The sequence below is a fragment of the Pyrenophora tritici-repentis genome, chromosome 9 (assembly GCF_003171515.1).
Source record: "Pyrenophora tritici-repentis strain M4 chromosome 9, whole genome shotgun sequence".
Classification (NCBI taxonomy): Eukaryota; Fungi; Ascomycota; class Dothideomycetes; order Pleosporales; family Pleosporaceae; genus Pyrenophora; species Pyrenophora tritici-repentis.
Window position 1 is genome coordinate 2,112,107 of NC_089398.1, and position 17,233 is coordinate 2,129,339.

At 50.5% G+C, this 17,233-nt stretch overlaps 8 protein-coding genes across 8 annotated transcripts; 5 read left to right on the forward strand and 3 right to left on the reverse strand.

Annotated features, from left to right (window-relative positions):
• Window positions 1-514: 514 nt before the first annotated feature.
• On the forward strand, window positions 515-2,339 carry PtrM4_151640 (ProP, Permease major facilitator superfamily; the record flags this gene model as incomplete). Its single annotated transcript, XM_001938427.2, has 4 exons — window positions 515-718; window positions 801-1,128; window positions 1,219-1,400; window positions 1,455-2,339. 4 exons carry the CDS (start codon window positions 515-517, stop codon window positions 2,337-2,339), a joined length of 1,599 nt encoding a protein of 532 aa, XP_001938462.2.
• A 1,425-nt stretch (window positions 2,340-3,764) lies between these two features.
• Window positions 3,765-4,885, forward strand: PtrM4_151650 (uncharacterized protein; the record flags this gene model as incomplete). The annotated part of the gene is made up of 2 exons (XM_066110115.1): window positions 3,765-3,826; window positions 3,886-4,885. The coding sequence occupies 2 exons, from the start codon at window positions 3,765-3,767 to the stop codon at window positions 4,883-4,885; spliced, it is 1,062 nt and encodes a 353-aa protein (XP_065960098.1).
• Window positions 4,886-6,584: 1,699 nt separating this feature from the next.
• Window positions 6,585-7,502, forward strand: PtrM4_151660 (CypX, Cytochrome P450; the record flags this gene model as incomplete). The annotated part of the gene is made up of 1 exon (XM_066110116.1): window positions 6,585-7,502. One exon carries the CDS (start codon window positions 6,585-6,587, stop codon window positions 7,500-7,502), a length of 918 nt encoding a protein of 305 aa, XP_065960099.1.
• A 419-nt stretch (window positions 7,503-7,921) lies between these two features.
• On the reverse strand, window positions 7,922-8,652 carry PtrM4_151670 (uncharacterized protein; the record flags this gene model as incomplete). The annotated part of the gene is made up of 2 exons (XM_066110117.1): window positions 7,922-7,927; window positions 8,509-8,652. 2 exons carry the CDS (start codon window positions 8,650-8,652, stop codon window positions 7,922-7,924), a joined length of 150 nt encoding a protein of 49 aa, XP_065960100.1.
• A 225-nt stretch (window positions 8,653-8,877) lies between these two features.
• On the reverse strand, window positions 8,878-9,252 carry PtrM4_151680 (uncharacterized protein; the record flags this gene model as incomplete). Its single annotated transcript, XM_066110118.1, has 1 exon — window positions 8,878-9,252. One exon carries the CDS (start codon window positions 9,250-9,252, stop codon window positions 8,878-8,880), a length of 375 nt encoding a protein of 124 aa, XP_065960101.1.
• Window positions 9,253-9,635: 383 nt separating this feature from the next.
• Window positions 9,636-12,403, forward strand: PtrM4_151690 (Dimer-Tnp-hAT domain containing protein; the record flags this gene model as incomplete). Its single annotated transcript, XM_066110119.1, has 3 exons — window positions 9,636-10,955; window positions 11,002-12,253; window positions 12,366-12,403. 3 exons carry the CDS (start codon window positions 9,636-9,638, stop codon window positions 12,401-12,403), a joined length of 2,610 nt encoding a protein of 869 aa, XP_065960102.1.
• An 870-nt stretch (window positions 12,404-13,273) lies between these two features.
• On the reverse strand, window positions 13,274-15,118 carry PtrM4_151700 (uncharacterized protein; the record flags this gene model as incomplete). The annotated part of the gene is made up of 1 exon (XM_066110120.1): window positions 13,274-15,118. One exon carries the CDS (start codon window positions 15,116-15,118, stop codon window positions 13,274-13,276), a length of 1,845 nt encoding a protein of 614 aa, XP_065960103.1.
• Window positions 15,119-15,286: 168 nt separating this feature from the next.
• PtrM4_151710 (uncharacterized protein) lies at window positions 15,287-17,110 on the forward strand (the record flags this gene model as incomplete). Its single annotated transcript, XM_066110121.1, has 1 exon — window positions 15,287-17,110. One exon carries the CDS (start codon window positions 15,287-15,289, stop codon window positions 17,108-17,110), a length of 1,824 nt encoding a protein of 607 aa, XP_065960104.1.
• Window positions 17,111-17,233: the final 123 nt, after the last annotated feature.

Below are 17,233 nucleotides of genomic sequence, written 5' to 3' on the forward strand. Positions count from 1 at the left end.
GCTTAGCGAGATACATTCTTGGTATAAACGAATAATCCTACCAAACTCTGCCAACGTAAACTGTCCACGAATATTGCATTCCCAACACGGCTGCACATGATACTAGCGCATAGTAGCTCCGGTTGCTAAACACACTACAACAACTTGTGCTGATCTTGCCTAACGCGGGTGCACCTTATCACATGCAGCAGGACACCCTCAACTATGTATCGTACAGACTACGTCACTGGCTCGATATTACCCCCACATGAACCTGCCCCGCCCAGGGTCCTCCCTCACCCACTCGCACCGCATGCATTGCGCGAGCGGAGAGGCTGATTGCGCAAGCGGTAAGCGTGAACTTTGGTACAAGGAATAGCGCGATATTAGCTACGTAGTTTAACTTGCACCCCAACGAACCCACCCTCACTAACCCTTGCGTTGTCTGCACTGCCAGTGTTTGTTCACTTTACGCGTGAACTGCTTCTCTGACCGATGAACGACTTTTTCGCATCTATCTAGGTAAAGAGTAAAAATGACCGGCACAGCGTCCAGCAAGATGGAGCAAGATGTTTATGGGAACAAAAGTCCGGCTGCGGAGGCGGTGTTGAGAGAGGGAGAGGGAGAAGTTCCTGTCAGCGTCTTGGAAGATGGATCGCTGGATCCTGTGTACGAAGCCAAGGCGAAGGTGCTGAATAAGGCGATTCAGGATATTGGTATGGGGAGGTATCAATGGCAGGTAAGTAAGACGTCTCCTTCCCTTCCCCCCATTTCCCCCATCTTCCCCCCTTCTCCCAAAAAAAGACTAACAACCCCCCCAGCTCTTCATAGTCATCGGCTTCGGCTGGGCAATGGATAACCTCTGGCCAATCGTCACCTCTCTAATCTTCACACCCATCACCAACGAATTCCACCCAAACCGGCCGCCTTTGTTGTCCCTCTCCCAAAACATTGGTTTGCTTGTTGGCGCCGTGTTTTGGGGTTTCGGCTGCGACGTGTTTGGCAGACGGTGGGCGTTTAATCTCACCATTGGGATTACGGCTGTGTTTGGGTTGGCGGCCGCGGGGAGTCCTGGGTTTGGCGCTATTGGGGTGTTTGCGGCACTTTGGTCGGTTGGGGTGGGGGGGAATTTACCGGTGGATAGTGCGAGTATGTGAGTTCTGGTTTTGGGGGGGTGGTTTGTGAGGGAGGGGGGAGTGAGAGGGATGATTGCTGACGTACATGTGTGTGTGTGTTTAGTTTTCTTGGAGTTTCTGCCAGGGTCGCATCAGTATCTTTTGACGGTACTGTCGATTTATTGGTCGTTTGCTCAGGTCTTTGCTACTCTGGTTGCTTGGCCGCTGCTGGGCAATATGACGTGTCAGCAGAGTGACGACAACTGTACAAAGGAGAAGAACATGGGGTGGAGATGGTTTATGCTTGTCAGTTCCAACCTTCCAAACATTAGATGGACTTGTTAATCAACGCAAGTTTAGGTCATGGGCGGCGTCGCTCTCCTAATGTTCATCGCCCGCTTCCTCCTCTTCACAATCTTCGAGTCACCGAAATTTCTCATGGGCAAAGCCAACGACAAAGAAGCCACCCGAATCGTGCATGAAGTCGCGCGGCGCAACGGAAAAACCACCCCTTTAACCCTCTCTGACCTACAAACTTGCGACCTTGTCGCCCGCCCGGGCACCACCTCCACTACTCGCACCCGCAATCCCGCCACAGCAGCCATCAGACGCAATCTAGAAAAAGTAGACATGTCGCACATCAAAGCCCTCTTCGCTACGCCCAAACTTGCCTTATCTACAACGCTCATCACCACAATCTGGGCCTTGATTGGTCTCGGCTACCCCCTCTACAACGCCTTCCTGCCCTATATCCAAGCCACGCGCGGCCTAAACTACGGCGACGGTTCCACATACATCACCTACCGCAACAGCCTCATCATCGCCGTCCTCGGCGTCCCGGGGTGTCTGCTCGGCGGCCTCTTGGTAGAAACAAGGCTTCTCGGCCGCAAAGGCACGTTATCCCTGTCTACCATTCTAACGGGTGTTTTCCTCTTGGCTTCCACTACGGCAACGTCATCCAACGCGCTGCTTGGATGGAACTGCGCCTTCAACTTCATGTCGAATATCATGTATGCGGTGCTGTACGCGTATACGCCCGAGATCTTTGCGACCAAAGATCGCGGTACGGGGAATGCGGTTACGGCGAGTGCGAATCGCGTGTTTGGTATCATGGCGCCGATTGTGGCCATGTTTGCGGATTTGCGGACTAGTGTGCCGGTGTATGCGAGTGGGGGGTTGTTTGTCGTGGCTGGCGTGTTGGTGCTGGCGTTGCCGTTTGAGAGTCGGGGGAGGGCTAGTATGTAGAGTGGTGTTTGGAGTGGGAGTGGGAGTGGGAGTGGGAGTGGAGGGGTTGGGAAGATTTCACACCATGTTTGAGGATATGGGTTTTTGGAGGGAAGGAGACGATGGTGGTGGTGGTGGCTGGGGTGTGGAGGATATAGAGCTAAATGTGTTGGTAGGCCTTGTACGATCGTACGGATTGAATAACAACAACGAGGTTCTTCTGGTGACTGGTATTGGTATTGGTTTTCTACGAACATAGGTGCTACGAAGGTATACCTAAGCTCAGCGCAAGTTGGGCCGAAGTTGGGCCGAAGTGTCAAGCGACCGACGTCTCTACTGATACTCACGATCCGACAGTTTGGGTATTTTGTCCATTAAGAAATAATCAGACTCACAGAAAAGAACTTTTGTTAATCTTGTAACTACGTGAGCAGTGTCGGGTCGGGGGCTGTAGATCAACGATTATATTGCTATATGTTGAGAATATCTGAGTCCAGTCCAGGGTAGAAGGTGCTTGGGAGTCACATGATATGCTGGTGTGGCAGGCACTGCCCGGTGGGCAATAGCACCAACCACAACAGCGTGAGTCTGCGACACTCAACACGATAGTCAATACAATACGTTGCAGCCACCCCGCCTTGTCCCTCCTCCCACTCGGTTATTCATGGTAGTCATACTACTAGAGGGACCTTGTTCCAATACTATATTCTTGTTGCTCTTTTGTTCTCAGGTGAGCGCACTTGCCCACCAGACAGTGCTCGCTAGACTCCGCAACAATCAATTCAATCCGGTCACTCTCCTAGACCCACTTACCTATCTAGGTAGGGCTTAAACTCCTATAGGTAACTACTAGGCTTAAAGCGGTAATCAATCAATCCAATCTGAACCTTCTAGGACCCACTTAATTGATTGTTGCGGACTGTGGTGCTCGCTGAAATAATGTAAAGGGCTGAAGCCATGTAGACGTTTTTTGGCTAAAGCCTCATTGCAAACAGCACAGACGCCAGGTGTGTTACGAACCTGACAAGAGGGCACAGCACAAGATATGGAAGGCAGAAGGATGAAGACCATATCAGGGCCTCCAGAACGGACAAAGACATACGGAGGTGCCTTTCAAAAGTTATTGCTAGCGCGGTAGATCTATCGGCCCGATATTTCTTGGCACAGTCAGAGTTTTTGAAGCTGAAGATAGCAGTATCTTCGCTTTCTTTGGTGTTTCTCAAAGGTTAGTTATACTAGTAATGGCTCCTCGTTCTCACACAGACTCATTCACACGTGCTATAATTGTTACTTTAAAGTCCCGCTTTGTGGGCAAATCAACGAGCCAGATCAGCGAGATCCTGGGTATTTCCCCACGCACTATCGACGCTATCTTCAGCCGAGCCTGCCTTCGAGGCTTTGAGCCAAATGGACCAACCCTAAAGGTTCTTCCTGAACACCTTGAAGATGCTCCTCGCTCAGGCCGCCCACGTAAACAAGAGGCTATCCATGAACCTACTGTTGACAAAGTACGCCGTGACCGTTATGGACGAGAGAAGAGCTGTGCTGACATAGCTGGTGATCTTAGTCTCTACGGTTACGACGTCTCTCCTACCACGGTGTGGAGAGTCCTCAAGGCAGCAGGATACAAGAAGACGAAGCCGACGAGGAAGCCTGGGTTGACGAAGAAGATGAGACAAGATAGACTTACCTGGTGTCTCGCTCGTCAGCACTGGACTCTTGAGGACTGGAAGAACGTTATCTGGTCAGATGAGACCTCTGTCGTACTGAACCACCGCCGTGGTGGGTATCGGGTGTGGAGAAAGGCAGATGAGGCTCTTACAAGATCTGTGATACGAGAGAGGTGGAAGGGATACTCTGAGTTTATGTTCTGGGGCTGCTTCACGTATAATTACAAAGGTCCCTTTCATGTATGGAGGCCAGAGACAGCCCAAGAGAAGAGAGAAGCAGCTCTTAAGATTGAAGAGATGAATAAGATCCTAGAGCCTATTATGAGAGAGGAGTGGGAGCTTACTATAGGCATGAAGAGGATAGGCTTAAGGAATAAGCCTGGTAGAGCTCCTCAATGGAGATGGACTAAGGAGAATGGGAAGCTCACTCGTGGTAATGATAAAGGTGGCATTGATTGGTGGCGGTATCAGACTGAGGTTCTTCTCCCGAAGCTTATCCCCTTTGCTAAGGAGTGTATGAGAGAGAGGCCAGGTACTCTTGTTCAAGAAGATAAGGCTCCCTCTCATGCTCACCAGGCCCAGAATATTATCTATCAACGAGAGAGTGTGGAGAAGCTCTTCTGGTGTGGTAACTCACCTGATCTCAACGCTATTGAGCCAGCCTGGCCATGGTTAAAGAGAAGAACTACCAAGAAAGGAGCTCCAAAGAGTAGAGGAGAGGCCACAAAAGCATGGGAGCAGGCCTGGAGTGATCTCCCACAGTCACAGATTCAGGCATGGATAGAGAGAATTCCTATCCATGTTCAAAAGATTATTGAACTTGAAGGTGGGAATGAGTACAAGGAAGGCAGAGGCCTGCCAAGAGTTCGTGGAGCACAGTCCGCAACAATCAATTAAGTGGGTCCTAGAAGGTTCAGATTGGATTGATTGATTACCGCTTTAAGCCTAGTAGTTACCTATAGGAGTTTAAGCCCTACCTAGATAGGTAAGTGGGTCTAGGAGAGTGACCGGATTGAATTGATTGTTGCGGAGTCTAGCAATCAAGTTCCCAGCAAAATATAGATAGCTATATATATTAATTAAGGCCTATAGAACTCAACTCTAAAAAAATATCGCGATTATAGCTATCGCACGTGGCTCAATAGCTTCATGTTGTGCTGTCGATTTTGGTGTTCGGGTGGATGGTCACGCCGGGTGGATGGTTACGCCGGGCGCCTCGGTAGTATAACGTGCCCGTGCGCGAGACGCCCGGATTCGCGAGACGCCCCGCCGAACACCATCTCTGATGAAGGTGGAGAAAACGTGCGTGAACTTGTTGTATTGGAGCTACGGGAGAAGGGAGAATATCTATGGTGCGCGCATGGAGCAGCTGACTAATCAGTGCCTGGCCAATCAGAGCACGGGAAGCCTGATTCACCGTGAATACTAGTGAAGGCTCTCACCGCGTCTCGACACCCTTCGGGTCCGTTCATTCCCACTTGCTCCACCACATTACGTTGTGGCATAATAGGATAATTGAAGTTTTGGTGGGGTCTTGGCAGAGTGACCAGCTCACCCGTCTGAACAGCTCACCCGTCTCCGACGTTATTTGAGAACGCTTGGGGCAATCTAAGAGTCCGGAAGAGAAAGTGTCCTGTTACACCGTGCGTCCCGGCACGCTTGGATCGACGTTACGCCGGCCAGCTCGGTGGTGCTAACGGCAAGTCGGCTTTATAGGAACGCCGACTTTGGATACGTCGGCATACGTCGGCCCATAATTAAAGCCTTGTTCTTTGCTAGAGTTGAAAACAAGTGGAGACGTTGCGCGGCTTCCGTGCGGGAAGAGAATCAGCGGACGAAAAGTAAAGGAACGGAATTCTGACTAGCCCGTATAAATAAAGGTTTTACTAGATTTACACTGTTCTGCACAGAGCTCTTTAGAGCGCTATCTCTGCTTCTTTCTACTTTTTCCTGGCCACTGCTATTAAGAACCAAAATGTCGAACAGTCAGCTATACACAGGTGCTCTAGTTTTACTTGTCATCTATCTAGTGATTAGTCCTATCATTAGAGCGTTGATGACACCGCTTCGCAGCGTGCCTGGTCCGTTTCTCGCACGTTTCACGCGTCTCTGGGAATTACGTGCGGTGCGTAAACACGATTTTGCAACCTATAATATAGCCCTACATGAGGAATACGGTATGTTTTGTGCCTAAGTCTTAAATTGATATTTACTTACGTGTGTAGGACCTGTTGTTAGACTTGCGCCGAATCGATACAGCGTCAACGACACTGGAGCTTCTAGGGTCCTTCTAGGCTATCACAACGCCCTAGACAAGTCGAATTACTACACTCCATTTGGAGATCCGTCCCAGGGCAATTTGTTTAGCGAAGTTAATGTTCAGATCCATGCCAACATTAGACGCCCAATCAGTCAATTGTATTCAAACAACAATTTGCTCTCGTATGAGCCGTTCGTAAACGCATGCAACAGTATTTTACTTAGAAGACTAAAAGAATACTCGGGCAGTGGAAAACAACTTAATGTACGACATTTAATGCAATACTATGCATTTGATGTGATTGGAGAGATCACCTTAGGTTCGAGGTTTGGATTTATGGAAGAAGATGGCGACAAGGCAGGTCTCATTACTGCTATTGACGAAGGGCTCGATTACGGCGCCAAAGTTGGGCTTATTCCTGAGGTGCACTGGGCCTTATGCAAGGCGGCCGAATATCTGGGTATAAAGTCGCCCTTCATGAAGGTCATGGATTTCATCCTTTTACAGATTCAGAACCGTGTCTCGGGGCAGACTATATCTCCAAAAGATCGCCAGGACTTCCTTGACAAGCTGCTGCCGCTTGAAAAAAATGGCAAAGCTACTCGACTCGACACAATAAACGCTTGCGGAAGCAATATTGGAGCAGGCTCAGATACGACGGCCATCTCGTTGACCGCCACCATCGCCTACCTATCCATGCATCCAGACGTACTCGCTAAGTTACGGGAAGAACTCGACGATGCTGTAAACAGAGGCGCAGCATCGGACCCAATTACGTTCAAGGAGTCTCAAAAGCTACCCTATCTTCGTGCAGTAATTCAGGAAACACTTCGCATGCATCCTGCGGTTGGCGCACCCTTGACACGTATTATCGGCATCGGCGGTGCAAATCTTGCAGGGCGTTATTTTCCTGCTGGTACTGAAGTCGGCGTCAACCCATGGGTTATCCATAACAATAAAGAGATTTTTGGTCCAGATGCTTCTAAATTCAGACCGGAGCGTTGGTTAGTGCAGGACGCTGAGAAGCGTGCAGTGATGGACCGGAACTTCCTTACATTTGGTGCTGGATCGCGGACATGTATTGGTAAGAACATCAGCTTGTTAGAGATGTACAAAGTCATCCCGCAGATCGTAAAAAAGTTTGATTTTCAAGTGGTGGCAGATAGTAAGCATGGAGAGGGATACATGTGGAAGACATTATTCTTCGCGAAGCAGACTTTATACTGTATTGTCAAAGAAAGAGCGTGTGTATAGGTATTAGAGGCTAGCAACATAGATGTTGAGAAGAAAAATTACGAGTTTCTAGACCTAACGAGGATGTGCGCGTAATGCTCACCCCAACACCCCAACTGTCACGGCACCAACTCGGCGCTCTGTAGGTCACGTGCCCCCATCCCTATCTGTGGGGGATTGTGAGTGCTGGAAGAATTGAAGGATTGAACTGAGGTGGTATTGTGTATGTATGTATGTATGTATTGTTTAACGTCCTATGAAAGCCTCCCAGGGGCATGAAAGACGGGTAGCGCCCTGTATGGTACTCAGGTGCTCCTATTCTTTGGGTGTTGGCAGTGTGTGCAGTCTGGTAGGGTAATTTCCGCTAGTTGAAAAGACTCTATCTAGGTTCCGGGCTGTGGGGCTGTAGATGTGTTGAGCAATGAAGCAGAGCTCTTGTTCTAGGGCTAGTAGGCCTAGGGCGTTAGCGTTGAAGCTGGGGGAGGAGGTGTAGAGGTGGTAAATGAGCGAGGGACTGATGACATAGACATAAGCGGCTAAAGGCCGCCTAGTAATGTGTTTTGTAATGCCGAAACTAAAATTATCGCCGGCAGATTGTTGTGAAGTACTTGGTGAGCTCCAAAAGTGACTCGAAGTGTTCAGGCTCAGTAAGTAGAGCCTTAAGGTACCTGACGGCCTCTTTCATATTGCTTGGGGGGCTGGATGGTCGGAGCGGCCATCTGCTAAAAGAGCGTCTTGTTTTTCTGCAGAAGAGCATGTGCTTAGGTGTTTTAAGTCGCCCGCAAGAACAATTCAATTCTGCTGTGTCGTGTCTGAATTTGATGTGGTACCATGCAAAGTCCCCATGTCGTGACCGGATGGCCAGCAGATGCGCGAGAACAGGGCGCGGAAGCGTCAGTTCGATTGGTGTCTTTGTGGTTTGGTAGGGTAGTTCCCATTGCCGGTACCAGGCCGACATTTAGGTCCGAGTTTGGTCCCACCAGCGCTGCCTGGCAGCGTTGAGCAAGGACTTAGCGATTGAACGCACCCTAGATGCTGTCGGTTCCGCGGCCATGCCGTAAGGCTGGCTGGGTGCTTTTGCTTCGGCATCGGCAAGGCGGTCTGCTGCCTCATTCCCAATAATCCTGGTGTGGCCTGGCGACCAGCGTACTTGTATGTTGAAGACTGCCATTGCTGCCTGGCACTCAAGGAATGCCCATTGCGACGATGTGGGGGCGTTGCCCCGTATACCCCAGATAACTGACGTTGAGTCAATACACATCCATAGCCTGCGGTGGCTATGGGGGGCTAGTCTGATAGCGTGCTGGAGACCTCTCCAAGCACCCACTGCTTCGGCATCGAATACATGGGATTGGGGATTAAGCGATCCCCTCCCTATGGCAATCTGAGTCTGGGCCTAGTATATCGCGTAGCCGTAGGTGACAAAGCGTTCGCCGTCAGTGCGCTGTTCTGATCCATCAGAGAAGATGGTGACGTCCTGGTTGGTAAGGGTGTCCCACCACTTCGTAAATAATTTGGCGGCCTCAGCCTTGGCTATACCGTTTGTTGGGTCAGTGCGGCACCCTAGAGAGTAGTGCGGCGCTATGAGGGTGTGTCTGGGAATGGTAGGAAGAATCAACCCAAGTCGCTGGACTTTGGAGTGTAGCTTCTGCAAACCTCCAGCTCCCCTGCCCTTCGGTATCACCGAGATCTTGATCCTGGCTGTAAGTAGGTGGTTCTTATCGACTACTTGCAGATGCAGAGCGAATCTCAGCTTTGCTTCTTCTAGCATAATGAGTGCTGATGGTAAGCCGGCGTCTCGAAAGCAGAGATGCCAACAATCAAGCCTGCTTGATGGGCTTGATTGATTTGATTGAGTGAATACAATCAAGCCAAATCAAGCCCAGACTGCTCAAAAGTACAAGCAAATCAAGCCCATCAAGCAGGCTTGATTGGTGAGCTTGATAGGCTTGATCCTGGCTATATCGTAGAACGTGAAGTCGTAGATTTTGGTATAACCTAGGTTCCATCCCATCTTCTCTCACTTAAAGGCTAGTACGTACAGGGCATAGCGCCCACAACGTTAGCCGGCGGAGATATAGATCTTAGTTCCCGTAGCACAATGATTAACACAATTCTCTACATGTTCTATTCCTAGTGCTACCCGTTGCTATTATGCCAGACCCTAGGCATCCTCGTAAACGCCCTGCTGCCGCTCCTGTTGCCGCCGCTGGTCGCTCAAAACGCCAGAAAGGCAGTAAATCACAGCCTATAACTATCGAAGCTTCGCAGCCATCTCACCCTTTCGTTATCGACGAGGATACACAGCGCGAGACTCCGCCAACGTCGCCGCGTCGAGCTATACTGGCCGCGAGCCAAGGCGTTGATTTCGAGATGCAGTTGCGCGACTCTATACCCGAAGATGCGATTGTCGCGCCTGTTGAAGCCTCTGAGGTAGCTGCAGCGGCGTCTGAAGCGGTAGATGAAGGCGAGCCAGAGCCTGACTTCGACCCGCGTATGGCCGATAACTTTGATGGCATTAACTGGAGTCGCCTGCCACGGTATATGAAGCCTCTTCGGACACAGAAGCAGAAGAAAAGCTGGGTATACAACTACGGTTATCGGCTTACTCTCCGCAGTAATACCAACAGGATATTCTGGCTGTGCCACATCTGTCACAAGCGTAAAGCAGCGACTGCTGGCTTTGCGGAGACGACGGAGGCAACTAGTACTGCTGCGAGGCACCTAAATAGGGATCATGGAATAACAAACGCTGGCGAGCAACCGCCTCAGCAGCTTCTTGGAGGCCAGAAATCGCTAGAAATGATGCTGAAGGGCGGCTTCGGCGTTAGCCAAAGGGTTGCGAACGAGATAGGAAACTTCGACGTACAGTCCTTTCGAATAGCAGCTGTTAGCTGGCTTGTTGACAACAACCTCGCCCTCTGCCAGTTCGAAGATCCAGCTTTCCGCAGGATGATACATTTCGCGAATCCTGAAGCTGAGCAGGCGCTCTGGAGTAGTCGCACAAGCGTTGCGCAGTTTGTGATGAGGCTGTACAACTTCATGCAGCCTCAGGTCGTCGATGAGCTGCGTTGCGCGGCGAGCAAGATACATATAAGCTTTGATGGGTGGACCGTTAAAGGTGGCAAGCGTGGCTTCTTCGGTATTGTCGCTCACTTTGCCACGGCTGAGGGCGACCTTAGGGACGTTGCTATTGACCTGCCGCAGCTCTCAGGTGCCCATACTGGCGACAGGATAGCTGATTGTGTCGCTGAAACTCTGCAGAAGTTTAATATAACTGCGCAGAACGTTGGCTACTTTATGCTCGACAACGCGTTCAATAACGACACTGCTATCGCGACCCTTGGAGCGAAGTTTGGCTTTAAGTCTAAGCATCGCCGGCTACGTTGTAGCGCTCATACAATCAACTTAGTTGGCCAGTCGATTATATTTGGCTCAAACAAGGACGCCTTTAACAACGACGAGAACTTGGCTGTAAGTCTACCTGTTCTTTTCAATGAAGCTTTCTAACGCTGTACAGGAGGAAGAGAAATACCTCAACGAGTGGCGTAAGCAGGGCCCATTAGGCACGCTTATAGACGTTATTAGCTACATCAAAACGCCACAACAGTACGACATGTTCGCGAACTTTCAGCGCCTCGCGAGGCAGGACTTACCGGCCGACGACGACGCTAAATTCCAAATACTCGAGCCTGTAAAGCCTTGCGTTACGCGCTGGAACTCCTTTTGTTCAGCGTTTGAGAGAGCTGTATTACTACAACCCGCGTTCAACTCCTACGTTTGTTTCTACGTGGAACAGCAGCGCGTTGCCGACTCACACGCCCGAACGAAGAACAACAAGAAGCCCCAGGCGCCTGCTTGGATGAGATCTAAGGGCCTCACAGCTGCTGATTGGGCTGTTATAACTGAGTATATTGAGGTGCTGAAGCCGCTGAAAGATGCTACAAAGCGCCTTGAAGGCAGAGGCAAATGTGGCCGTTTCGGTGCGATATACGAGGTTATACCAGTGTTTGAGTTCCTTATGGGGCGCTTTGAGCAGCGTCTCCGGCAGTACGAGAGGGTTGATTTTGAGCAGCGCGAGGCGCCTGAAGATCACATCTCTATCAACTTTCGCGCAGCGTGGGAGAAGCTCAACGACTACTACAGTAAACTCGACGACTCACCCGCGTACTTTGCGGCCTGCGCTCTTCACCCGTACTATCGACGCTATTGCGAGAAGGCGTGGCGTGATAAGCCTGAGTGGCTCGTCGCCTGTATGGCTGACTTTCGTGCTCTTTGGGCAGAGTATACGACCTCTACTCCTCCAACAAAGCCCTCAAAAGAGCGTGATAACGGCGCTATTGACGAGGCTATCTCGTACATCATAAGCGATAGCGAGGACGATGATGAGCTCACAGATGAGTACGACAGGTGGCGCAAATTGGAGCCAAAGTGGACGAGTAAGCAGCACAACAGCCCTAACGTTGACGGCAACCCTATCAAGTACTGGGTACAGCTTCAGTCTAAGTATCCCGACCTCTCACGCTTTGCGATTGACGTGTTGAGTATTCCAGCGAGCAGTTGCGAGTGCGAGCGCATGTTTAGTGAACTAGGAGATCTACTTGCTCCGCGACGGCGCAAGATTGGGTCACAACTACTCGCCGCGCTTCAATGTGTACGGGCTTGGAATGCCGCTGGCATAAAGCTGCCGACGTCAGCTACAAGCCAACTCTCAGATCACGACCTTGAGCAGTTGTACAACCTCACAGCGTGGGAGCAACCTAGCGATTCCGGTAAGTACAGCCCATCTCCATCCTCGTCTACGACCTCTAGGGTCATCAGGATAGCTGCTTCTTACAGCTTCAATATACCTAGCAGAGCGTAGCTGACTACTTCTTAAAATAGACGTCTCGCCTACCTTACAACGCCCATCCACTGAATAATACCGCCTGCCTCCGCGTCGATTAATGAGTCTTAAGCTTCGATATATCCTATCCAAAGGCCTTAGAGAGGTTACTGTCCCTGCTGTATACTGCTGTTGGGGGCATATACTGCTAGTGAACGATGAGGATAGCTTGTGAGCACTCTGCTCAACGTAGAGACTCCCGAGTAGCTGGGTTTCAACGGCGATAGCGATACAATCTTATCTTTTCTTGATTACTCGCGCGCAATAAGACTTCAGGTTATATACTACGCAACACTGCTATTCTCCCTCAAACGCGCTCCTAGAAGGACCTCTCTCTAGAGCAGATAGTTGCGGCCTTTTTTGCTTTGTGTTCGAAACTCTATACTAACTTCTCGTTTTGCCTTTTTTTGGCTCCAGAAACCGCCTTTTTCACTCTTCGGAGCTTCCTAAGGCTACCTAGCGATCAAGCCCATCAAGCTCACCAATCAAGCCTCACTGATCGACCTATCAAGTAGACTCCGCAACAATCAATTCAATCCGGTCACTCTCCTAGACCCACTTACCTATCTAGGTAGGGCTTAAACTCCTATAGGTAACTACTAGGCTTAAAGCGGTAATCAATCAATCCAATCTGAACCTTCTAGGACCCACTTAATTGATTGTTGCGGACTGTGCTATCAAGCCCATCAAAGCAAGCTCAACACCAAGAAAACGTCAATCAAAGCAAGTATAGGGCCTGAAGCTTGATTGATTTGATTGTTGGCATCTCTGGAAGACAGGGATCACCTCAGCAAGCAGACTTGTCAACAATCAATTAAGTGGGGCTTAGTGATCTCAGATTGAATTGATTGACTTCCTATTTAGGGCTAGCAACTGCTTATATAGGTTTAACTCTTACCTTGTAGGGTTAGTGGCTGGGTTTGAGCTTCGGATTGAATTGATTGTTGACAACTGTGTCAGCAAGTGAGCCAAATCGCTTGTAGGTACCGCGACCTTCAAGGCGCTTTGTTGCCAACTTCAGCGGTCGTAGCATCGCGAGATACTCGTTGACAGTCTGCCAATCAGCCGCAGTAAGACCACCTGAGCGCATCCAACGCTGCGCGTCAGGCTCTTTGTTGCCGCTCGCAGCGGCGTAGGCGTCCGCGTTGGCGGTGTTGGTAACATGGAGTTTACAGTAAGCGTTAACTGCAGACTGCAGCGTAACTGCGCGCTCAAAGCAGCTAAAGTATGAGTTCCAGCGCGTAACAACAGGCTTAACGACCTCAAGAATCTTACGATCTTTGGCGGACAAGTCAGCGTTTGCGCGGTGTTGGAAATTGATAAAAAGCTCATGCTGCTGTGGTGTTTTGATGTAGTTGATAACGTCAAGCAGCACGCCGAGGGGACCATCTTTACGCCACTCTCTCATAAACCTCACCTCGTCGCTGAGCTCCTCAGGCGCATTGTCATACGCCTGCTGATTGTTACCCCAAAGGAGCGTCTGCCCAATAAGGTTGAGTGTATGGGGACCGCAGCGGAGGCGGCGGTGGACTGGCAAGAAGTCATAAATCTCTGCAACCACAGCAATAGCGGTGTCGTTGTTAGCCGCGTTGTCAAGTACAAAGTAACCTAACTTGGCGCTATCAACACCAAACTGCCGCAACGTTTGGTCAACAACCTCAGCTATCCTTACGCCTGTATGGGCACCTGTAAGCTGAGGAAGCGCAATAGGCAGATCTGTAAGCCCGCCTGATGAGCTCACAAAGTGCGCAACAACGCCTAAGAAGCCTCGCTTGCCTCCTTGCATTGTCCACCCGTCAAAGCTTATGTGTATCTTACTCAGCGCGTTAGACAGCTCAACAGCAACACGGGGTTGCAGGTAGTTGTAGAGACGCATAACGTACCTCGAGACACTGCTGTGGCTTGTCCATAGCGCAGTTACTGCCTCTGGGTTGGCTGCCTCCAACATAGCTCGAAACTCCGGGCGCTCAAACTCAGATAGTGAGTGGTTGCCTTCGACAAGCCAAGTGACTGCCTTAAAGCGAAACAGCTGTACGTCAAAGCCAGTGAGGGCGTTGTGTACATCCTGAGGCACCTTGCCGCCTGCCTTGTAGTATGAGCGTAGGGTGTGTTCTGTTGTACTTACTGCTAGAGCCGCAGGTTTTTCAGGGTTGTAGATCTGGTGGGTGGTGTTAAGGTGACGCGCTGCCGTCGACGGCGAGGTAGTAGTGTCGTAGATGCCGCTGCAGGCTTTGTGATACCGAAGATGGCAGATTTTGCACACAAAATAGACCTTGCTGCTGAGCTGAGGGGCAGTAGAGTTGATGCGATAACCGTACGCATAGATCCAGCTTTTCTTATGCTTCTGCGGCACAAGCGGTGCCCTGTAACCAGGCAGCCTTAGCCAGATGATATCATCGAAGTTGTCAGCAAATCGCGTGTCAAATCCTGCCGCCAGCGCCTGCCCTACTGTGCTGTTTTCATTAGCTGAAGCAACTGTAGGAGCGCGCGAGGCGGCGGTAGGTGCAACAATAGCCTCCTCTAGCTGCGATTCACGCAGCTCAAGATCGAACGCGTCATCCTTAGATAGCGATTGACTCCCTTGCTGGCTAGCAGCAAGCAGCGCGCGTGGGGAGGACAGACGCGTTAGCGCAGGCGTTGTTGGTGCAGCTACCCGCGCGCGCTTTGTTGGACGAATTTCTGGCGTTGCAAAGTCAAGCTGGGCTTGCCTGACCTTTTCAGTAAGTTTAGTCGTACGCTTAGGGTGCGTCATGGCGGCGTTAGGGGACAAATAGAGGGAAAATTATGGGTTGCTCGTATCTACAGACGCGCTTACTACGGTAACGTGCCCGTGCGCGAGACGCCCGGATTCGCGAGACGCCCCGCCGAACACCAAATTGTGAAATCAACACTAACTTCAACGCGTCATAACTCTACCAATATGGACCCAATCCAAGCTGCAATTGCAGCATTTGAATCGCGAGAGCTAGGAGAACAAACCTCGTATACAAAAATTGCAGCTAAGTACAACGTTGATCGATCAACACTTAGCCGAAGACACCAGGGCTCTCAAGCACCACAACAAGCCCGTACACTCCAGAAGCTAGTACTCAATCCACAACAAGAGCTAGAGCTTGTGAGATATATAAAAACGCTCACAGAGAGAGGCCTTCCTCCTACAAGAGAGATGATCAGGAATTTCTCATCAGAAGTAGCCCATCAGCAGCTCAGCGAGAGCTGGGTTACTCGCTTCATCAACAGACACAAGATCCATCTCATCTCAAAGTGGACCAGCGCCATGGATCGTACGCGCCACCTAGCTGATTCTGAGTCAAAGTATAGACTCTACTTCGAGCTACTGCACCGAAAGATCACCGAATACCACCTTGAGGCTCGAGATATATACAATATGGATGAGAAGGGCTTCTTAATTGGCTTAATAGGCAGAAGCAAGAGGATATTTAGCAGGCGTCAATGGGAGAAGAAGGAGGTTCGAGCATCTCTCCAGGATGGATCACGCGAGTTTCTGACAATCCTGGCCTGCTGCTGCGCCGATGGGAGCTCGCTGCCTCCAAGCCTTATCTACGCAGCTGCAAATGGAGCCATACGATCGAGTTGGGTGGAGGATATCAAGGCAGGAGAACATGAGGTCTTTGTCTCATCATCTCCAACAGGCTGGTCAAACAATGACGTAGGCCTAGCTTGGCTGGAGCAGGTGTTTGATCGCTATACAAAGCAGCGATCAGGGAGATGGCGATTGCTCATCCTTGATGGCCATGGATCTCATGTCACGATGGAGTTTATCGACTACTGTGATCGCCACAGGATCATCCTTATAATCCTTCCCCCCCATTCAACTCACACGCTCCAGCCGCTTGATGTAGTGCTGTTTAAGCCACTCTCTCAAGCCTACTCCAACGAGCTCACCAACCATCTTCATAAGGCTCAAGGCCTCATTCCAATCAAGAAAGGGGACTTCTTCCCGCTCTTCTGGAGCGCCTGGATATCCTCCTTCACAGAGAGCCTCATATTGAAGGCCTTCGAAGCCACTGGGATCTGGCCGATGGATGCCAACGTTATCCTTCGTAGATTTGCCAGCACGCCAGAAGCTGAGAGAAGCTCATCGTCAGGGCTCTCTGATCATGACTGGAGAAAGCTCGATCGGTTAGTACGAGCTGCTGTCAATGATAGCCATCAGTATGAGGCAAGAAAGCTGCGCTCGAGCGTTCACCATCTCTCTGTGCAGTATGAGCTTTTACAGCATGAGAACGAGGGCTTAAAGGAGGCTCTTCAACATAAAAAGAAGCATAAGAAGAAGGGCAAAGCTCTTGACCTTCAACAGCGCCAGGAGTATCACGGTGGCGCGGTCCACTGGTCTCCTCGCAAGCTGCGTGAGGCTCGAGCTAGAGAAGCAGTACGGGAGCGAGATGAGATGGAGGAGAAACTCCAAAAAGCACGGGCCAAGAAGCAGCGCGAGGAGGCTCGACTGCAGCGTCAAGTTGAGCTCGAGGAGAGGCGTGTGGAGAGGCAGACACTCAAGGAGATGAGGGAGCTTGAGCGAGCTGAGAAAGCAGCTGAACGCGCGCGCCAGAAGGAGGAGAGAGATGCTGCTAAAGCTCTACAATTATCCCAAAAGGGAAAGAGAAAAGCCTCACAAGTATTCTCAGCAAGCAGCAAGCGTCAAAAACGCGTTAGGGCTGCTCGCGCTGGTGCTCAAGTTCAAGAAGAGCCTCCAGCTCCTCCACCAAAGCTCACATTTCGCTAGAACGACAGTCCGCGAAGATATGTATACAGGGTCAGACCATTTCACCCTAGTGACTGTCCTTCCAAGCCGAGGGAGAGCGGTGCTAGAACAGCATCACTACCGGGTCCACGAGAGAAACATAGA